Source organism: Staurois parvus, unplaced genomic scaffold, assembly GCF_062004578.1.
Source record: "Staurois parvus isolate SC_StPar_1 unplaced genomic scaffold, SC_StPar_1.0 ptg000017l, whole genome shotgun sequence".
Taxonomy (NCBI): Eukaryota; Metazoa; Chordata; class Amphibia; order Anura; family Ranidae; genus Staurois; species Staurois parvus.
The window spans coordinates 2,692,796-2,710,963 of NW_028317813.1; the positions used below are offsets into that span (position 1 = coordinate 2,692,796).

General features: G+C 37.8%; 1 protein-coding gene across 2 annotated transcripts in view; it reads right to left on the reverse strand.

Annotated features, from left to right (window-relative positions):
- Positions 1–912: 912 nt before the first annotated feature.
- LCP1 (lymphocyte cytosolic protein 1) overlaps positions 913–18,168 on the reverse strand; it is a 59,106-nt gene continuing 41,850 nt past the window's right edge. For both annotated transcript variants that reach the window (XM_089678922.1, XM_089678928.1), the window contains exons 10-16: positions 17,392–17,587; positions 16,370–16,448; positions 10,628–10,742; positions 9,292–9,425; positions 7,265–7,388; positions 4,530–4,654; positions 913–1,311 (exon numbers count right to left, since the gene is read on the reverse strand). In XM_089678922.1, the coding sequence (XP_089535048.1) occupies positions 1,182–1,311; positions 4,530–4,654; positions 7,265–7,388; positions 9,292–9,425; positions 10,628–10,742; positions 16,370–16,448; positions 17,392–17,587 (903 nt within the window). In that variant the 3' untranslated portion in view covers positions 913–1,181. The remainder of the gene's footprint in view (positions 1,312–4,529; positions 4,655–7,264; positions 7,389–9,291; positions 9,426–10,627; positions 10,743–16,369; positions 16,449–17,391; positions 17,588–18,168) is intronic.

The window sequence follows — 18,168 nt, forward strand, 5'->3', positions numbered from 1 at the left end:
CACATGATCTCATGCTTAATGATTAAGCACGAGATCGTGTGAAACGCGTTAACAGGTCCTGTATTCATGTCCTGGTGTTTTGTGTGTTTTATGGATCAATAAATATACACTATACTCATCGATCCTCCGGTGTGCGGCTGACCCTTCTTCTTACTGCATCGTGTGTGGTGGTGAGCCAGAGCCTGCACCTGTCATGGTTTGATCTGGATTGTTTGCCTGATCGGTATACCTCTGTTCTTAGGGTTAACAGGTCAGACATGGAGTGTATTCTTTTTTTTTTCACACAATTTTATCAAATGCAGCAAAATCTCTGTGGCAGATGAATATTCAATCTCTTTCTGCCCTGGAAAAAGGTACAATCCACCCACAACAGTATGTGCCTCTTCCACATGTTTCCAAGTCCAGGATCCTGAAAGCATGCAGCACAAGCAGTAGTGGATATTCCAACAATCCACCATTCCCAATGAAAGACTTGCTCTTCTATTGGAATACCACTTGCAAAATAGTTAAATATCCATTTTGTGAGGACATTGGTGAGCTGCATTATCTACTAATTTGAGGCTCTAAATGTAAAGTCTCCCTGTACTAGTCTATGCTCCCTTCTAACAAGGCCAAAAATGTATACCACTCAGCTGTTTATGCTACATTACAGAGAGACCTATACACCATAGTTGGCTTTGTAATGGCTGTGACACGTGGGCTGGGCAAAGATGCTATCTTATTGACAGGACACCAGAGCAATAAAATAAGGTAAATATATGACTTGCTGCAACCATTCACAAGTGTAATATCCATTTTTATACATTTATATTTGGACATTTTCTCCTTCATCTTGGAATCCAGCTTTGCTTTACATAAACTATCATTATAATAAGTGTATCTAGGTGACATGGCAAACAAAACACAGCATAATACAAATCAGATCTTGTTTATTATGTTGTTTGAATTAAGGTTTGGAAAAACAGAGAGTGCTCCTACTGTACATGTCCACATGGTTACTATTACAAACAGAAATGAATGCATTCTTGCTTTTCTAAACCAGAAAGAAGCACTAAGATATATTTCTCATAGTTTTGGCTATGTTGTTATTGTATCATTTCATCTAATCAAAGGAATGGCTGGTGTAATCTGCAGAAAAAAAAATAGACTGTATCACTGCCAGAAAAGATGTTACAGGCTTTCTAAACTCTCAGTCCTCTTCCCATCAAGCAGGCAAAGACTGTCATGACCATCTTTGGTTTCACCTCCACGAGATCTTCTGGCAAAGCGTAGACCCTTGCTCCAATCTTTCTTGCCATCGAAACAGTGTATCTGAACAAAAGAGGAAGATAGTGTACAATATGTGCTGCAAAGTATTACAGGTCATAGCTCTATTTTAGCCTAGTTGCAATTGCTTTTTCATTATTCATGGAAAAAGCTTTAACACCCCGGTCACATCGGGAGCGACTTGGCATGCGATTTGCATGCCATGCGACTTGCAAATCGTATGACAAGTCGCATCCTATTGTCCACTATTAGAGCGGTCATATCGGTGCGGTTCCAACTTGGTCGGAGGTGCACCGATTTCTACTTTTGTTGCGACTTGCATAGATATCTGTGTCAGATGTCTTGCAAATCGCAACTGAAATCGGCAAGTCACCTGATTTTAAAATTGTACGACTTCACTGTAAAATCGGCTTTGATGTGACCGGGGGCTTAAGGATAGGACTCCATAGGAATCCAAATCATTGTAAGATCTCCTGACTCGGCAAGCTTCATCTTAAAGGAAGCTTAGGAGAAATATGTAAAGTAGGTTACCAGTGCTGACCCAAAGTAGGTTACCAGGGCAATGCTGGTAAAAATATGATAATGTTAAGTCTGTTACATTAGCCCACATAGGCAGTTCTCATAGGTAAACTTTCTTTTTATTTATTTTGTTCTACGGTGCCTCTACTGCCTTCACATAGTTACGCCTCTGTATGGAATTCTGTGGCATATGGTCTCCAGAACATTTTTATTTTTATGGCTGTAAACTTCTCTTATCTAAGTTAAACCCTCCACTACCCATCCTGAATCAATTAGCACTAATGGCTTCAGTCATAAAAGAGATGATATCCATTTTTACAAGGATCTATCATTATCTGTAGATTCTACTGCTGGGAAGTCAGTTCAGGAAGGATGGGTCTTTGGTGCAGAGGATCCCAGCATAGGAGAGATGAGTATGCAAACAAAGGGTTAAGATTATATAAGGGAAGGATAGTATTAGGGTTACAGGGAAGGTTAGTGTTAATCTGGCCATAGATGATGATTTTCTTTCCTGAAACCATGCATTGCAGGAAAGAAAATCACTTGATTTCTCCATCAGCACAATCAGTGTTGATGGGGGAATATATCCCACAGAGCTAATGTGTTCTCCCAGTGGGGAGGCGTGGGAAGGAACCTTCTTGCTTGGAGAACACAGTGCTAGGAGCTATAGCCCCTGGAAATAATTGCATAAAAAAAAAAACAGACTGATTGTACCCAAGTCATACAACAATCAAACTGGGTACAATCAGCCTACCAATAGATGGTTCAAATCTCGACCAGTCCCTGCTGAACAGCCCGGGATTCATTTATGGCTGGCTTTTGGGGTATGTTTACAGGATGGGTTAGGTTTATGGTTGCAGAGTGGATTAGTGTAAGGGTTATGGTTGCAGGTACGAGTTAGTGTGAGGGGCCAGGAGCCATAGGGTAGGGATCTACAATGAACACTGTCAGCGCCAATCCTGCAGTGCTGAAACTTAATGTATCTGTGATTCAAAACATTAACAATAACATATAAAGCCATTTATAACTCTGCCCCAAATTACATCACCAATCTTGTCTGCAAATATCACCCAAACCGTACTCTCTGCTTCTCGCATGACCTCCTGCTCTCTAGCTCCCTTGTCTTCTCCTCCCATGCTCATCTCCTGGACTTCTCCAGAGCTTTCCCATCCTCTGGAACTCTCTACCCCAATTTATCGCCTACTCTGCTCACTTTTAGGTGATCTCTGAAAACCTATCTCTTCAGGGAAGCCTATCCTGCCCTCAGCTAATAATGGAATCTTCTACTCCTCCTACCAGTCCACCCCCCACAGTTACTACCTTTTGTACCACTAGCCCCTCCCTCCTAGATTGTAAGATTCAAGGACCCTCTTGTATTGAACTGTATTGTTGCTGTATTGTCTCCCGTTATATTGTAAAGCTCTGAGCAAACTGTTGGCGCTATATAAATCATGTATAATAATAATTATTATTATTTGTATTTCATGCATTCCACGCTGCTATCTTTTGTTTGAACAAAAATTAAAGAGACACCATTTAGAGAAAGTACCTTTGTAAGGCTTCTCCCCCAGAACCCTTGATCCACACCTTTCCATAGGTCCCTCACCATTCCTGCCTCCATTGCAGCAGCGACCAATACATGATGTTACCTTCTCCCATGTGGCAGTACTTGGGTCTAGCAGCAATTCGCTCAGGGTGATGTCATCACTACCCTTATCATCCAGCTTCGGATGTCAGGGATTTTATTGCTGGTTGCAATGGACACAGGAGCAGTGGGGGAGTTCTGGTAGTGCTGGTACAGCAATATCAGGGCTTGGGGGAGGGGGGTTACAAAGACACTGTTCACTTTACCCTGAATGGGCAGGATGACAGTGAGGGGAATCAAATCAGCTGTTGTGCTACTTTTCTGGTGTTAATCCCTCTTGTTAATGTATTGTGGCAAATTCATGACGCATATTGATTCTAACACTTTTGGTTCTGACAGCAACTCGCACATCAAAATGAGCTATTTTTACATTGTAGTGCAATGCACCAAATTCAAAACCAAATACCGAAAGCTCATTCAAAAGCGGAGGAAATTAAAGTGTTACTAAACCCACAACAGTAAAATCTGTCTATATATGCAGTAAAGTCTGCTTGTTATACTCTCTGTGGAACCTAAGGGGTTAATCCTCTGCATTGTGCAAAAAGGCTGTTTGATCCTGTCTTTTCTGTCCCTCTTCTTGAGTTTTTTAACCCCTAATGCATTCTCTGCTTCAGGGAAAAAAGTTTCCATGATCAGCCCTCTCCAGCTCCCCTTCTTAAATACCTCAATCCATAGCTGTGCCTGGCTGCAGCAATGCTTGTCTTCTCTCCCTCTTTCTCACATTCAGAGAGACAGCATTTGGCTCCTGCTGTCAATCAAATAATATGGGGCGGAAGCAGGGGGCAGGACCAAGACATGCTGTGTGTGTTTATAGATGTACACAGGCTGGCTCAGGAGCAAGCCCACATGAGTGCCCCTATAGCAAGCAGCTTACTATGTGGTCACTCAGAGAAGAGCAGGAGCAGACAGTGTCGGTGGATGACCCCACAAGACGTGGTTCAGGGCCACTCTGTGCACAGAACAGCTAAGGATAACATGTTTATTACTTTAATTAAAAAAAATATAGTACCTTTACAACCAGTTTAACATGAAGCAAGTCATTTTGCGATTGACTGCAACATACTGTATAGATCAAAATATACTTTATTGGCATACATACTTGGCGTTGTTCAGTTTCTCATCATCATTTAGGTCTTCTGTCTTCAGAATGTCATAGTTAATTGAGCCAGGTTGAATTGCATCAATTAAGTCCAGTACAGGCAAACTTGTGCTGATCTTAGGGTCCTTTTATAAAGAAAAGTTAGTTATCAGTGAAAATACATATTTTTATGTATATGTTTCATATATTCATATTTTCTGTACTTGCTCTATGATTAAGCCATGGTTCACACTGAATGCAACTTTGAAATCGTGCTACATCATTTGGAGCAGTGTGATTTCAAAGCTGCAGATCAGTGTGATGTACCTCTGATTTCACTGCTGTTTGCGACTTAATTTAACAGAAGTCGATGAAAGTCGGAATGAAATCAGAAAAAAGTAGTGCAGGAACTATTTTTGAAATTGAGCTACTGCTAATCACACTGATGAAGACAGTGCCATAAAAATACATTAGATGCGACCTCAGGTGCAATTTGTAAATCGCATGTCACACCTGAAGTCACACATGTGTTTGTTTTGCTGAGTTATTGTTCTTTGCACTGTCTTATTAACCACTTGCCCTCCTGAGGATTTATCTCCCTTCATGACCACGGCATTTTTTGCATTACGGCACTGTGTTATTTTAACTGACAATTGTGCAGTCATGCAACGCTGCACCCAAATGAAATTTACGCCCTTTTTTCCCACAAATTGAGCTTTCTTTCGGTGGTATTTGATTGTCTGTGTGTTTTTTAATTTTTTGTGCTATAAGCACAAAAAGACTCACAATTTTGAGAAAAATAAACAATATTTTGGACATTTTGCTATTAAACATGTACAGTAAAAAAATTTAAAAAATCAAATTTCATCTTAAATTTAGGCCAAAATGTATTCTGCTACATGTCTTTGCTAAAAAAAAAATACAAATATGTGTAAATTAATTGGTTTACGTGAAAGTTATAGTGTTTACAAATGGCAGTATAGATAACGGGATTTTTTCTTTCTACTAATAATGGTGGCAATTAGTGACTTTTAGCGGGACATTCTGACACTGGGGGGGAACTAACTTGGTGTCACTGACACCCCAGTGACACCACTACAGTGATCAGTGCTTAAAAAAAAAGCACTGACACTGAACTCATGACACTGGGCAGGAAGGGGTTAATGTGAGGGATGATCAAAGGGTTAACTGTGTGCTGGAAGTGTTTTACTAGGGGGCGGGGGGGTGTTCTTCACTGTAAGCACACTGATCGAGATGGCTGTACTGTGCACAGCCATCCCAAGCAGTGTGCTTGAGCTGACAGGGAAGAAGATTGTTTGTAAACAAAACAATCTTCCTTCCCATCAGAGATGATCGGTAATCGCCAGGCGCCGGTGGGTAATTACCGGCCGGAACCCAGTGATTGACATCCGGAGCTGCGAATGGCGGCGTGGGTAGGGTGCGAGCGCCCCGTACCCGGAAATACAGAATGACGTATATATACATGATCCTGCACACAGGTGCAGATATACTGCTAAAGGGCGGTCCTAAAGCTGTTAAATATGCCTAATAATATAAAAAAAGGAAAAAAAACAACCACCAAACTTACACTTCAGTTTAACCTTTAGAAACTGCAGTGTGAAAAAATATAAAGATAACATTTACGGCCCTATTTTTAAAGAGGACACAACACTGATCTTATATTGTTTTTCCAGTGAGCATTTAATTTTTGTGTCCTTTAATGCATTTAATGGTTTGAGTCCCCACCATCTCCTGAAATGTCAGCACCTGGCTGAACCATACCCAATAATAAACATATCCATTTTCAGATCACCCCAAGAACCCAAATGCAACTATTTTTCTCTATGACTAGGCCTGGCTGATGTACACCATCAGAAAATGCCAGGAACACTATAAGGTCTAAATATTGCTTGGGCTGGCTACCTGGGGCAATTTCTTGTGAGCACCAGAATAGCACAGTGAAGACCTGTGCTCCAAAACATTATAAAGCACTGCCTGCTGAACACCCCCAGATACACAGAGATTTATATAAATATAGAAGTCATTTTAGTCCACAAAATAACCATAGTTCAGCTGCCTTGCAAGTGTCCAAAGGTACAGAACTCTACCACATAATGCCTGATAAAAACACAATGCAGCTTTTAAAAAATAAGTCAAAACTAGGCAACCTAAGTCCCAAAGGCCATCAACACCACCATAATAATAAATACAGCAAAGTAATACAATACGGAATACAGAAAATATCCAGGATGTCAGAAATTTATAAAATTAGTGTTATTATTAATTTTACTTTAAGTAAGGAATAATTTGTATTTTTGACAGCCTATAGGAAGGTAGCTTCTGTTTTAAGTTCTTGGCTTATATATTTTGAGCACAATACACATGCACATACACATTTTGAAACTTTTAAAAGCTATCCACCAGCCTGTCTTCCTATAGGAATCAAGAGGCTGTGTTTCCACATCCTGCAACCATCATCATGTAATGTTGCTGCTCATAAATAACTTGTTACCTGGTTGTGGTGTAAAACAACATTTAGGTAACCCAAAGAGGCCATTTTTGTCCACTTTCATTGTAGCAGATCAGCGGGTATATGGCCAGCATAAGTGTCTAAAAGTACTTAGGGAAAAACAAGCTGCTATATCTTGTTTCCATATCCCACTCTCATGTAAAGATCTGTTGTTCAAAGGTATGACAGAGGAAGATAGATTTGACATTTACCACTTGGCGCATGTAAACAGTTTGTCAAGTTTTACCTTGAAACCAGAGATGGATGATGACTTTCCAGCTTCTCTAAGAGTTTCATTTACCCAGTTGATAATTGTGTCATCATTAACCTTCTGTCCACCTCCTATGTCCTCTAGAATATTCAGTGTATACCTGGAGTGTAAAAACAGTTGCAACATTTAAGGGTATTTACAGGACAGAATTAGATGTCTTGCATGGAACCACATGATTTTTAAAACGGGGGATAAACTAACATGATAAAACAGGGGGATAAACAAACTAAATCCCTTTGTCTCTTCAAGCAGAATCATGACAAAAGGGCAGTTAATAATATTTCATAGGTATCTAGAACCCATTTTCTTTGATTTAAAGCTTACACCAGCACTACATAGCACTGTTGTGTTATAGATTACTGTGTTTACATGATGCTTCTATTGTTATTTTTTGTATTGTATATGTATACATTGCTATTGTGTTTTATGTTTTCCCCCTTCTTTATTGAATTTTAAGGAAAAAATCAGCAACATATTAACAGTATAAAGAATTTGCTATAGTATCATATGCTCATAGAATTTGTGCTTGAAACTCCATCTTTACAATATACACATTGCTGTAGTTACCGTTAAATTATAAGTCACCGGTCACACCGTTGCAATTTAAAATTGCACGATTTGTGTGCAATTTCAGTGCGATTTCAGGTGCAATTTCTGAAGACGTTATTGCTACTTGTGAAGATTTTCAATGATTTCTTGCAATTTGTAGTGCATTTGTAGCTTGAACTATCTTGCTCTGCATGTAATGAGTCTATCTCATATATTAGTTTCACCTTTTAAGTTGCATTGCTGAAATAAATGAACTTTTGCTCAATATTCTAATTTTTCGAGTTTCACCTGTATACTATGTATATGAAATGCAAGAACTACTTTAGAAATCGCGCCGCAGCAAATCGCACATGTTAAGACACTGACATTCACTAAATGCGATTTCAGGTGTGATGACCGGGCACTAAGTCTATCAAAATATCACAATATTGTTGTTATCTCCCTTTTGGCAGTTAATAGATATTGATGTTTGAGACCAAGAAAGAAAAAACTACATCTACGAACATTATAGCCAAACGTAGACTTAGGTACATAAATGCAATGGAAGGAAAAGAGGGTGGTCATCGTAGAGGAGAGAAGAGCATTTTCATGTTCAGGAAAAATGAGGGGAAGTAGGAAACAAGGGGGAATGCAAGTAAAGATAGAGAGGAATTTAATAAAATTGCTATTGTCTTTTAAAACCTTTTCACATTGATCATTGCCCCTGTGTCGATTATGGGGGTTATTTACTAAAATTGGAGAGTGCAGAATCTGGTGTAGCTCTGCATAGAAACCAATCAGCTTCCAGGTATTATTGCCTTTATAAGCTTAATTGAACAAGCTGAATTTAGAAGCTGACTACCATGCATGGCTGCACCAGATTCTGAGTGCTCCACTTTTAGTAAATCTACTCCTATAATATAAAGCTAGAAATAAGGCATATAAAAGTACACAGTCTTCAGTGCCTTGTAAAGTAAAAGTCACTCAACCTTTGCTGCAACATAACAGGTATCATCAAAAAATCTTTTGTGCTGTCAGCTTAAACTTCTAATCATTTAATACCTCTAGCCAAAATTGAAGCATTTCAAATATATGTCAATATATTTGGGAAGAATATTTTTTAAATATATTTCAAATCTATTTTTCTTCCATGTGGGATGTGAACATCATTTACCTTGGATCCAACAATAAGAATATCCTCTTCTATGTTTTTCAGCAGCCATCATGTGCATCAGCATGTGCATCAGTTGTATAGAGATGTTTATAAGAAATGTTAAAACTTAGGCTGTGGGCTATTAAATGCTACTGCAAGACCTGGAGGAGAATGTTCTCAGCATGGAACCATTGGATGATCTGATTAATGGATACTGGGGTAAAGGAGATCTCAGCTTAACCATCCTTTTTCTACCAGAGTGTTTTTTATGTGTTTTTTCATTAAAACCCTGCCCTTACGATCATAAAATCAACAATTATACCTTCTCATCAACTGCCATAGCAATGCAAGTGTGAGTGTCCTGTTGCCTTCATGCAGATCCTGACCAGCAATACCAACCAGAGAAAATTTTGCCTTGTTCTTTCCCAGGTCCACAGCATAGTTACAATTTTCAAGCTAGAAATTTTGAAAAGAGTAGAAAACATTAGCTGCATACCAAACTACATAGCTACATGGCTTTAGAGTAAGAATAACAAAGTAGCAGACAATTTTCTCATTCTGCAGCTACTATACTACTTAAAGTGAATAAAAAGCCTAACTACTATTCTTAAAAATGTCCCCCAGCTATTCTGACTACCTTCTATAAAAAAAAATCTCTGCATTCATCTGTTTTAATCTGCTCCAGTCTGGTCAAGTGATCCTGCAGCTCTGGCTCCTCCATGTATTGGAGCACTTAAAAACAGCTGTGAATTAAGGAAGCCATGACGTCACCCATAGGCTCCTATGGCCCTGCCACTATCGCCGCTCCCTCTTTACCACTACAGAAGCCGCTGAGTGATGCAAGAAAGCCGGAGCTGCAGATTCATGTAACCAGACCAGAAGGGGTTTTTAAGAACAGTTATAGTTATTCTTTTCTTGCACTTTAAAATGTAAGTTAGCTCCTTTTGGCATATTTTACCTACAGGTAAGCCTTTAATAAGCCTTTGTGCATGTGTGGGAGTGACGACATTGTGGCCTGGCCAATCAGATGGCCACAACCCGCGAACTCGGAAGGAAGACCGGTTGAAGATGGAGGCCTTGGGGAGCCTTGACAGCACTCTTCTGAAGGGCTTCATTTTTAGGTAAGTCATTCATAATGTGCTAGTAAGCGATGCATACTAGCACATTGTGCTCTTAGCTTGCAGGGAGAAGATTTTTTAGAATTTTTTTTTTTCGTGGTTTACTACCGCTTTAATGCTCTCTTGCTGCCTCTCTGCTAGTTTCAGTAGATTTTTCAAATCGTGTAAAGCTGGCCATAGATCAGGGCTGTCAAACTGGCGGCCCTCCAGATGTTGCGAAACTACAAGTCCCATCATGCTTCTGCCTTTGGGAGTCATACTTGTAACTGTCAATCTTGCAATGTCTTATGGGACTTGTAGTTTGGCAACAGCTGGAGGGCAGCCAGTTTGACACCCATGCCGTAGATGGTTAGAATTTCGAACATTTGTAGATAAATTGTTTATCAGGACATTCTCTCTTGCCATGATTCAACAGATTTTGTTTCCACAATCTTTCACACAGCTTTGTGAATTTGCTGTAGCCACTATTCATAAACAACAGAAACCTGATACAGCACAGTTTTATATTATATCATAAATTGCCTATAATATGACAATTACCTTCTTCATTTTTTCTCCGAGTTTAGGATATGGGGGCTTGTTTACTCTGGACCAGTCCACAGGAACTTTGATTTTCTCATAAAGCTGGAATATGACCAATCCATCATCAAGATCGCTACAAAGAAAACATTATTAGATGAGTACTTAGAACAGTGCTTATATTTCCAGACATCACTGATTCCTACACACAGTACATGAAACGCAGGAGAAAAGGCTGCATGTATAGAAAGCACAAACAAAGAGTCACAGATTTCCTGAAAACACTAGACGTGGAATGCAAGAGGAGAGACCTATGAGATACTCCTATCTTAGTACAAACAGTTCACACTTCAGGTTCCAGGCCACCAATGAGATCTGCCAACCAGCACACAGCTCTTCCTCTGGCAGCCATGTCACCAGAGAGATCTGCACTCCAGCTCATGCAGCTCACTGGCAGTTGATCACACTGAAAGAATTATCTAGCCGTAGTATGCCACTCATTCTGTAGTATACATTTCATCAGTTAGATCTGCACTGCATTACAAAGATTTACTAAAAACATTTAGGCCCTGTTCCCGCTACTCTGGTGCATTGCAGTGAATTACCATGCATTAGTGCTCACTGAATTATGATACTCTATTATTTTTTTTAATGCACTGTTCCACAACACACAGATGATTCCAATCTGATCATTGTACTGTGTTGCAACACCATGAATAAAGGGTGCATTTGCAAGGTGCAGGGGGTGCCATTCTGAATAAATGGCACTGTAATGCATAGTCAATTATGTGTTAGGCTACTGTGCGGTACATTGAATGACTTACTGTGTTACATCAATGAACAGATGTGAATCTAGCTAAAATGGGAGTCTGTCATGGCTGAACTCCTTTTGAAATTGCTACTTCCCTGGCTTTTTCTGGGTTCAGTGCCATAACAATGAGGCAACATATGAAGTCAGAGCTGATTTGTATACTCTATCCAATTCAGAAACTTGTAAAGCAATGAAGCAAGGTAAAAATCATGTACAGAAGGGGAGGTCATCAAAGGCAACCTATCCCTCCCCTCTTTTAAAGTGATACTAAAGCTAAAAACATGTTTTACCCCAAGTCATTCCTTGCATTAAAGTGGTTATCCAGGCTAAAGGTTTTTTACCTTCATGAATTATATGCATGAAGGTAAAAAACCTTCTGTGTGCATCAGTGCCCCCAGCCTCCTCATTACTTACCTAAGCCCCATCGCGATCCATCTATGTGAATGACAGCCTTGGCTGCCTCCTCATTGGCTGAGACAGCAAGTCAATGACTCCCGCTGCTGTCAATCACAGCTAGTCAGCCAATGAGGAGAGAGAGGGGGCAGGGCCAAGCCACGGCTCCATTTGTGAATGGACACACGGAGCAGCGGGTGCCCCCCATAGCAAGCTGCTTGCTGTGGGGGCACCCGACAGGAGGGAGGGGCAAGCAGAGCCTGCAGGGGACCTGAGAAGAGGAGGATCCAGGCTGCTCTGTGCAAAACACTGCACACAGTAGGTAAGTATAGACATGTTTGTTATTTTACAAAAAAAAAAAACCTTTAGAATCGCTTTAAGGTTAAAAAGGTTTTCTATTTCTCTGCCCTCCCACTTCCCTGTGTGAAGGGGAACAGAAGGGAGAAGAGATCCAGCACTGTGCACAGCTGCATCTCTTCTCCCCACTCTTCCTCTTCACACAGGAGCCATTGGTGAGCAGACACCATGCACCCCCATTGAAAATGGCTTGCTATTGGGGCATAAAAAGAAGAGGAGGAGCCAAGATCACTGGTGGGGCTTTCAAGAAAAGAAGGATCAGGGTCGCTCTGTGCAATATCATTGCACAGAGCAGGTGAGTATAACATGTTTGTTATTTTTTTTAAATTACTTTAGTAACTTTATTTAACTGATGACTTTTTTTTTATATAACAAGCTGAAGTTTTACAAATATATGTAAGTATATCTTAATCTTATAGAGTAGAATAGTTACTTGTGAGCCACTAGGGGTTATTTGCTATATGCAAACTATAATACCAATTGATTGCGTGCATAAAAAAATTATTAAATTAATTAATTTCGTGCTTAAAAAATTATTTTAATATTAGATTGCAAGGTACTTCGTACACCCTCTCTAGGTGTGTAAATGTTAACCATATAATCCAATATTGTACCGTGCTCCAATATATTCTACCTCATGTGATATATTGAATACCTGTGTGTGCCACCAATTAACAAACAATTTCATCAAGCAGAAATATTTAAATCCATCATTTGTGTAAATATAAAAGAAACTGAATTTCTATAAATGTGAAAAAACGAAGAATAAAGTGGGAATGATAGTTCTCCTCTATATGAATTGAGATGGTATTATTCAGACTGGATTGTATTATGGATCTGTGTCCACTGCGTGAACCTCTCTCTCCTCAGCACAGCCTTCTCAGTAAATCTTTCTCCGCTGGCTGCTTGGCTTAATCCTCCATATATGGAACATGAAAAGAAGGGAAAAGAAACATAGTGTCTTATCCGGGATTTCAGTTGTTTAATGTGCTTTGATTTCCCACTCACATTGTAAAAGGTAAAGTAGCGCTTTACATAAAATGTATCCAAATCGTATTATGGTCAGCCTTATAGGTGTGTCTGCCTTCAGTGTGTATACTCACCGTTCCTCTGTGGATCCATGATGACGTCACCGCCCCTCCCCTACGCGTTACGCTACAGGGACTCGTAGCTTCCTCTGGGGGATGTAGTTTTGCATGCCATCATGCACAGAGTCAATTTATATCCTGCCGGCGCCATTTTTGCTGTGATTTAGTGACTACTCTCTATTACTCCTCCATTACTTTGGAGTTCAACTATATCTCAATCTCGTAAATAATATACATAATCTCCACTCTATTGTGTGGATTCAAGATGCGCATCAGCATCCTACGGCTTTTTACTCAGTGTTTGCATCCACACCCTTCACAATTTGAATTTCAATCTTATACTCTATCATTAACATTTAAAATTATCATAATACAATAAACATCTGTTAATATTAATCCCAATTTTTATACTATATCTATATTTTATACATTTTTATTATATTAAAAATAAATATTAAAAATAAATACTATTAATTTACATTCATTATTAAATGTTCTTCAATAATCACACCTTGAATTCAATTTAATAAAATGCCAAACTTTATAAAAAACAGTAAAATTAAATTAAAATTAAAAAAAAAAAAAAGAGAAAAGGAAGAAAATTTTAATTTTAAATTTAAAAGTGTTAAGGAATGTTTAAATTTAATTTTATAAGAGCTAAAAAAATAAATAAAAATAATACTTTAAAAATGTGTTTACACACAAATCAATAAATTATATCTTTATCATTAACCCATCTATATCTCCCTCCTATTATTATGTTCAATATTTGAAGTGTATTCATTTGCTCCTTATTCTTTCTAGTAATATTAATAGTCGCTCAGGAAACAAGCCAGATCAAATTCCTTATTTAATCCCAACGGATACAAAGAATTAATTTGATAAATCCACTGGGATTCTTTCTTACTTATTTCTCTAATAAGATTATCTCCTCTCCAGTGTGCCTTATGCTTTTCTATTCCCCAAAATTCTAGACCTTCTGTTTTTTGTTCATGATATAGTTTAAAGTGTAATGATACATTATGATATTTATATCCTTTTAAAATATTGCGAACATGCTCCTTTATACGCTCTTTTAGCATGCGTTTAGTTCTTCCTATATAGATTTTATTACACGGACATTTTAGTGCATATATTACCCCCTTGGTGTCACACGATATAAATTGTTTTATCTTGAATGTTTTACCATTTATGAAATTAGTAAATTGCGTTCTATTTCTGGGGTTGTTTTTTACTCTAGTGCAGCTATAACATCTTCCACACTTGTAGAATCCAACTCCCTGAAAAAAAGATAGTGAGTTTTGTTTTTTGGGTGGGTCCAATACATTCTTCACTACTTTGTCTCTAATATTTGGGGCCTTTTTGTAAACAAACCTTGGATTATCAGGAATGCTATCTTTTAGGTCTTTATCCAACCTTAATATATCCCAGTGCTTATTTATTATTTTTTGCACATCTTTATGTTGCTTATTGTATGGCATTATAATAGTCATAGCATTATCCATACTGTTATTATTCTGTCTGTTTGTTAGTAATTTGCTTCTATCTAGTACTCCTACCCTGTCTCTTTCTTCTGTTATAAACTCTTTTTTGTACCCTTTGTTGATGAATCTCTTTAGAAGAATGTCACTCTGTTCCTGATAGTCTATATCATGTGTGCAATTGCGTCTCAGTCTCATAAACTGCCCTCTGGGTATGTTCTTAATCCATGATTTATGATGGCAACTATGGGTGGGTATGTATGAATTTCTGTCTGTGTTCTTAAAATAATTTTTTGTAGAAATATGTGATCCCTCTTTCACTAGCCATATATCCAAAAAGTTAATAGTTGTATTGCTGCTGTTCCAGCATAATGTTATATTATGATGATTCTTATTCAATTCTGTATAAAAATCAGCTAGTGAAGTTTCATTTCCTTTCCATACCAAAATTATGTCATCTATATATCTATAGTATGCTATAAGTTCTTGTTTTTGATTGTTGAATATTGTGTTGAATATTGTGTAGTTTGGCATTTTATTAAATTGAATTCAAGGTGTGATTATTGAAGAACATTTAATAATGAATGTAAATTAATAGTATTTATTTTTAATATTTATTTTTAATATTAATAAAAATGTATAAAATATAGATATAGTATAAAAATTGGGATTAATATTGACACATGTTTATTGTATTATGATAATTTTAAATGTTAATGATAGAGTATAAGATTGAAATTCAAATTGTGAAGGGTGTGGATGCAAACATTGAGTAAAAAGCCGTAGGATGCTGATGCGCATCTTGAATCCACACAATAGAGTGGAGATTATGTATATTATTTACGAGATTGAGATATAGTTGAACTCCGAAGTAATGGAGGAGTAATGGAGAGTAGTCACTAAATCACAGCAAAAATGGCACCGGCAGGATATAAATTGACTCTGTGCATGATGGCATGCAAAACTACATCCCCCAGAGGAAGCTACGAGTCCCTGTAGCGTAACGCGTAGGGGAGGGGCGGTGACGTCATCATGCATCCACAGAGGAACGGCGAGTATACACACTGAAGGCAGACACAATTATAAGGCTGACCATAATACGATTTGGATACATTTTATGTAAAGCGCTACTTTTTCTTTTACAATGTGAGTGGGAAATCAAAGCACATTAAACAACTGAAATCCCGGATAAGACACTATGTTTCTTTTCCCTTCTTTTCATGTTCCATATATGGAGGATTAAGCCAAGCAGCCAGCGGAGAAAGATTTACTGAGAAGGCTGTGCTGAGGAGAGAGAGGTTCACGCAGTGGACACAGATCCATAATACAATCCAGTCTGAATAATACCATCTCAATTCATATAGAGGAGAACTATCATTCCCACTTTATTCTTCGTTTTTTCACATTTATAGAAATTCAATTTCTTTTATATTTACACAAATGATGGATTTAAATATTTCTGCTTGATGAAATTGTTTGTTAATTGGTGGCACACACAGGTATTCAATATATCACATGAGGTAGAATATATTGGAGCACGGTACAATATTGGATTATATCTTAATCTTAAGAAGCCTATGAAATCCCTTTTTGTATGACAAGGTAAAAGGCATTTATTGGCATTTATTCTTACCTGTACAGATGATTTACACGGGGGTTCACACCAAGTGAATTCATCCAATTCCTGAATGTCCTTTCTTCTCTTGTCTCACCTTTACAATAAAAATAAATAAAAGTTGAACACAAGCTTATAAAATGTGAGTAATACTTTTTATTCATCAGAAAATTATACAATATTATCATAAACTATGAGACAAAAACGTATGTTTGGCAAAATCAGACAATATATTTTCCTCTGTGCTTTCTCTGAACTCCAAGCAGATATAAAAACTCAAATAAATACATTTATTTATTCATTAAAAATTATTTTCATTAAATATGTTTACATTTATTTTACAATGCAACTAACACAGGTACCTGCATTTGTCTTGATATCAGCTATGTTGTATCTATATGTGCCGACAGGGATCATGCTGACAGGAGGAGAGAGCAGAAGGAACTAAAAGACTGCTCAAAATTAAAGTGTTACTAAACCAAGAACCTTGCGTTTGCTATATCTGGTCTCTAACAGTACACAAAACATGGAAATGCAATTGTTTTAGTAAATATAAACTGCTAAATACCTTTTCTCATCAGCAGTAACATGCACCTTCCCCAAAAAAACAAAAGCCAAACCTTTCTAGCAATACACACCAAACTGAGCATGTACAGAACACCTCCTAGAGCTCTGTACTTTCAGCAATTAGATTGGGGACAGTGTAAGAAAGGGAGAATCGGAGAAGATTGGATCAAAACAGCCTTCTTACACAATGCAGAGGATTAACCCCTTAGGGTATAACAAGCATGCTTTACTGCATATACAAACTCATTTTACTGTTGTGGGTTTAGTAACACTTTAAGCAGTTTGTCTCAGGAAAAACAGCTCCAATTTACTTCAGTTATGTACTAAAGTTCAACTTTACGATTACGCAGGGGTTTCATAAATACTGACTATAAAAGACAAGCACATATTCATTTATAGTGTTGAATATCAAAACAAAACAAAAAGGTTTAATTGAAGTATTCTAGGAATTTCTATATAATTGTTGCTAGTACCTTCAATTGAGCTCCAGTCAATATCTTGGTTTTCTGGCTTTTGTAAGGCTGGGTATTTGTTAAACAAGTTGGCAATGAAAGCCAAGTTAAGCTTTGGGTTTCCACGTACAACATCTGTTGCTGTGACAAACTGGCGACAGCCCAGCCGATCTGCTTGTACCAGCATGCATTCCGCTCTCTTCAGGTCTTCTTTTTCCTGTTAATAGTGATAGAGGTGAAATAAGTACTAGTATGCTTTTAAAACTTCTGGATATTGGAATTACATGTTTATACTGCTTTTGTATTTTTACATATATATATATATATATATATATATATATATATATATATCCTAGATTGTAAGCTCGAAACAGCAGGGCCCTCGAACCCCTTGTGTATTGTATTGTTTCTGTCTTGTCTCATGTTCTGTCCCCCTTGCTACTGTACAGCGCTGAGCATACCCTTTGGCGCTATATAAATACTGTATAATAATAATATATATATATATATATTATATATATATGTAAATACATTTATGGCTGGTTCACACATGTGACTACTTTGCAATTGACAGATGTCACAACTTGCTTTTCTGCATTTAAAGGATAAATTCATCTTTTAACAAAAAAGGATACATTCACTTTTTTTGCAGGTAAAAAATTTGCATTTATTATTTCTTATTTTTTGTTTATGGAGCCTCTAAAGCATTGTACCAATGATCAATAGATCGCTGGTGCTATGCAGGTCTCCCCCTAACCTGTCAGTATATCTGCTTGCTCACACAACCCAGATGAGCAA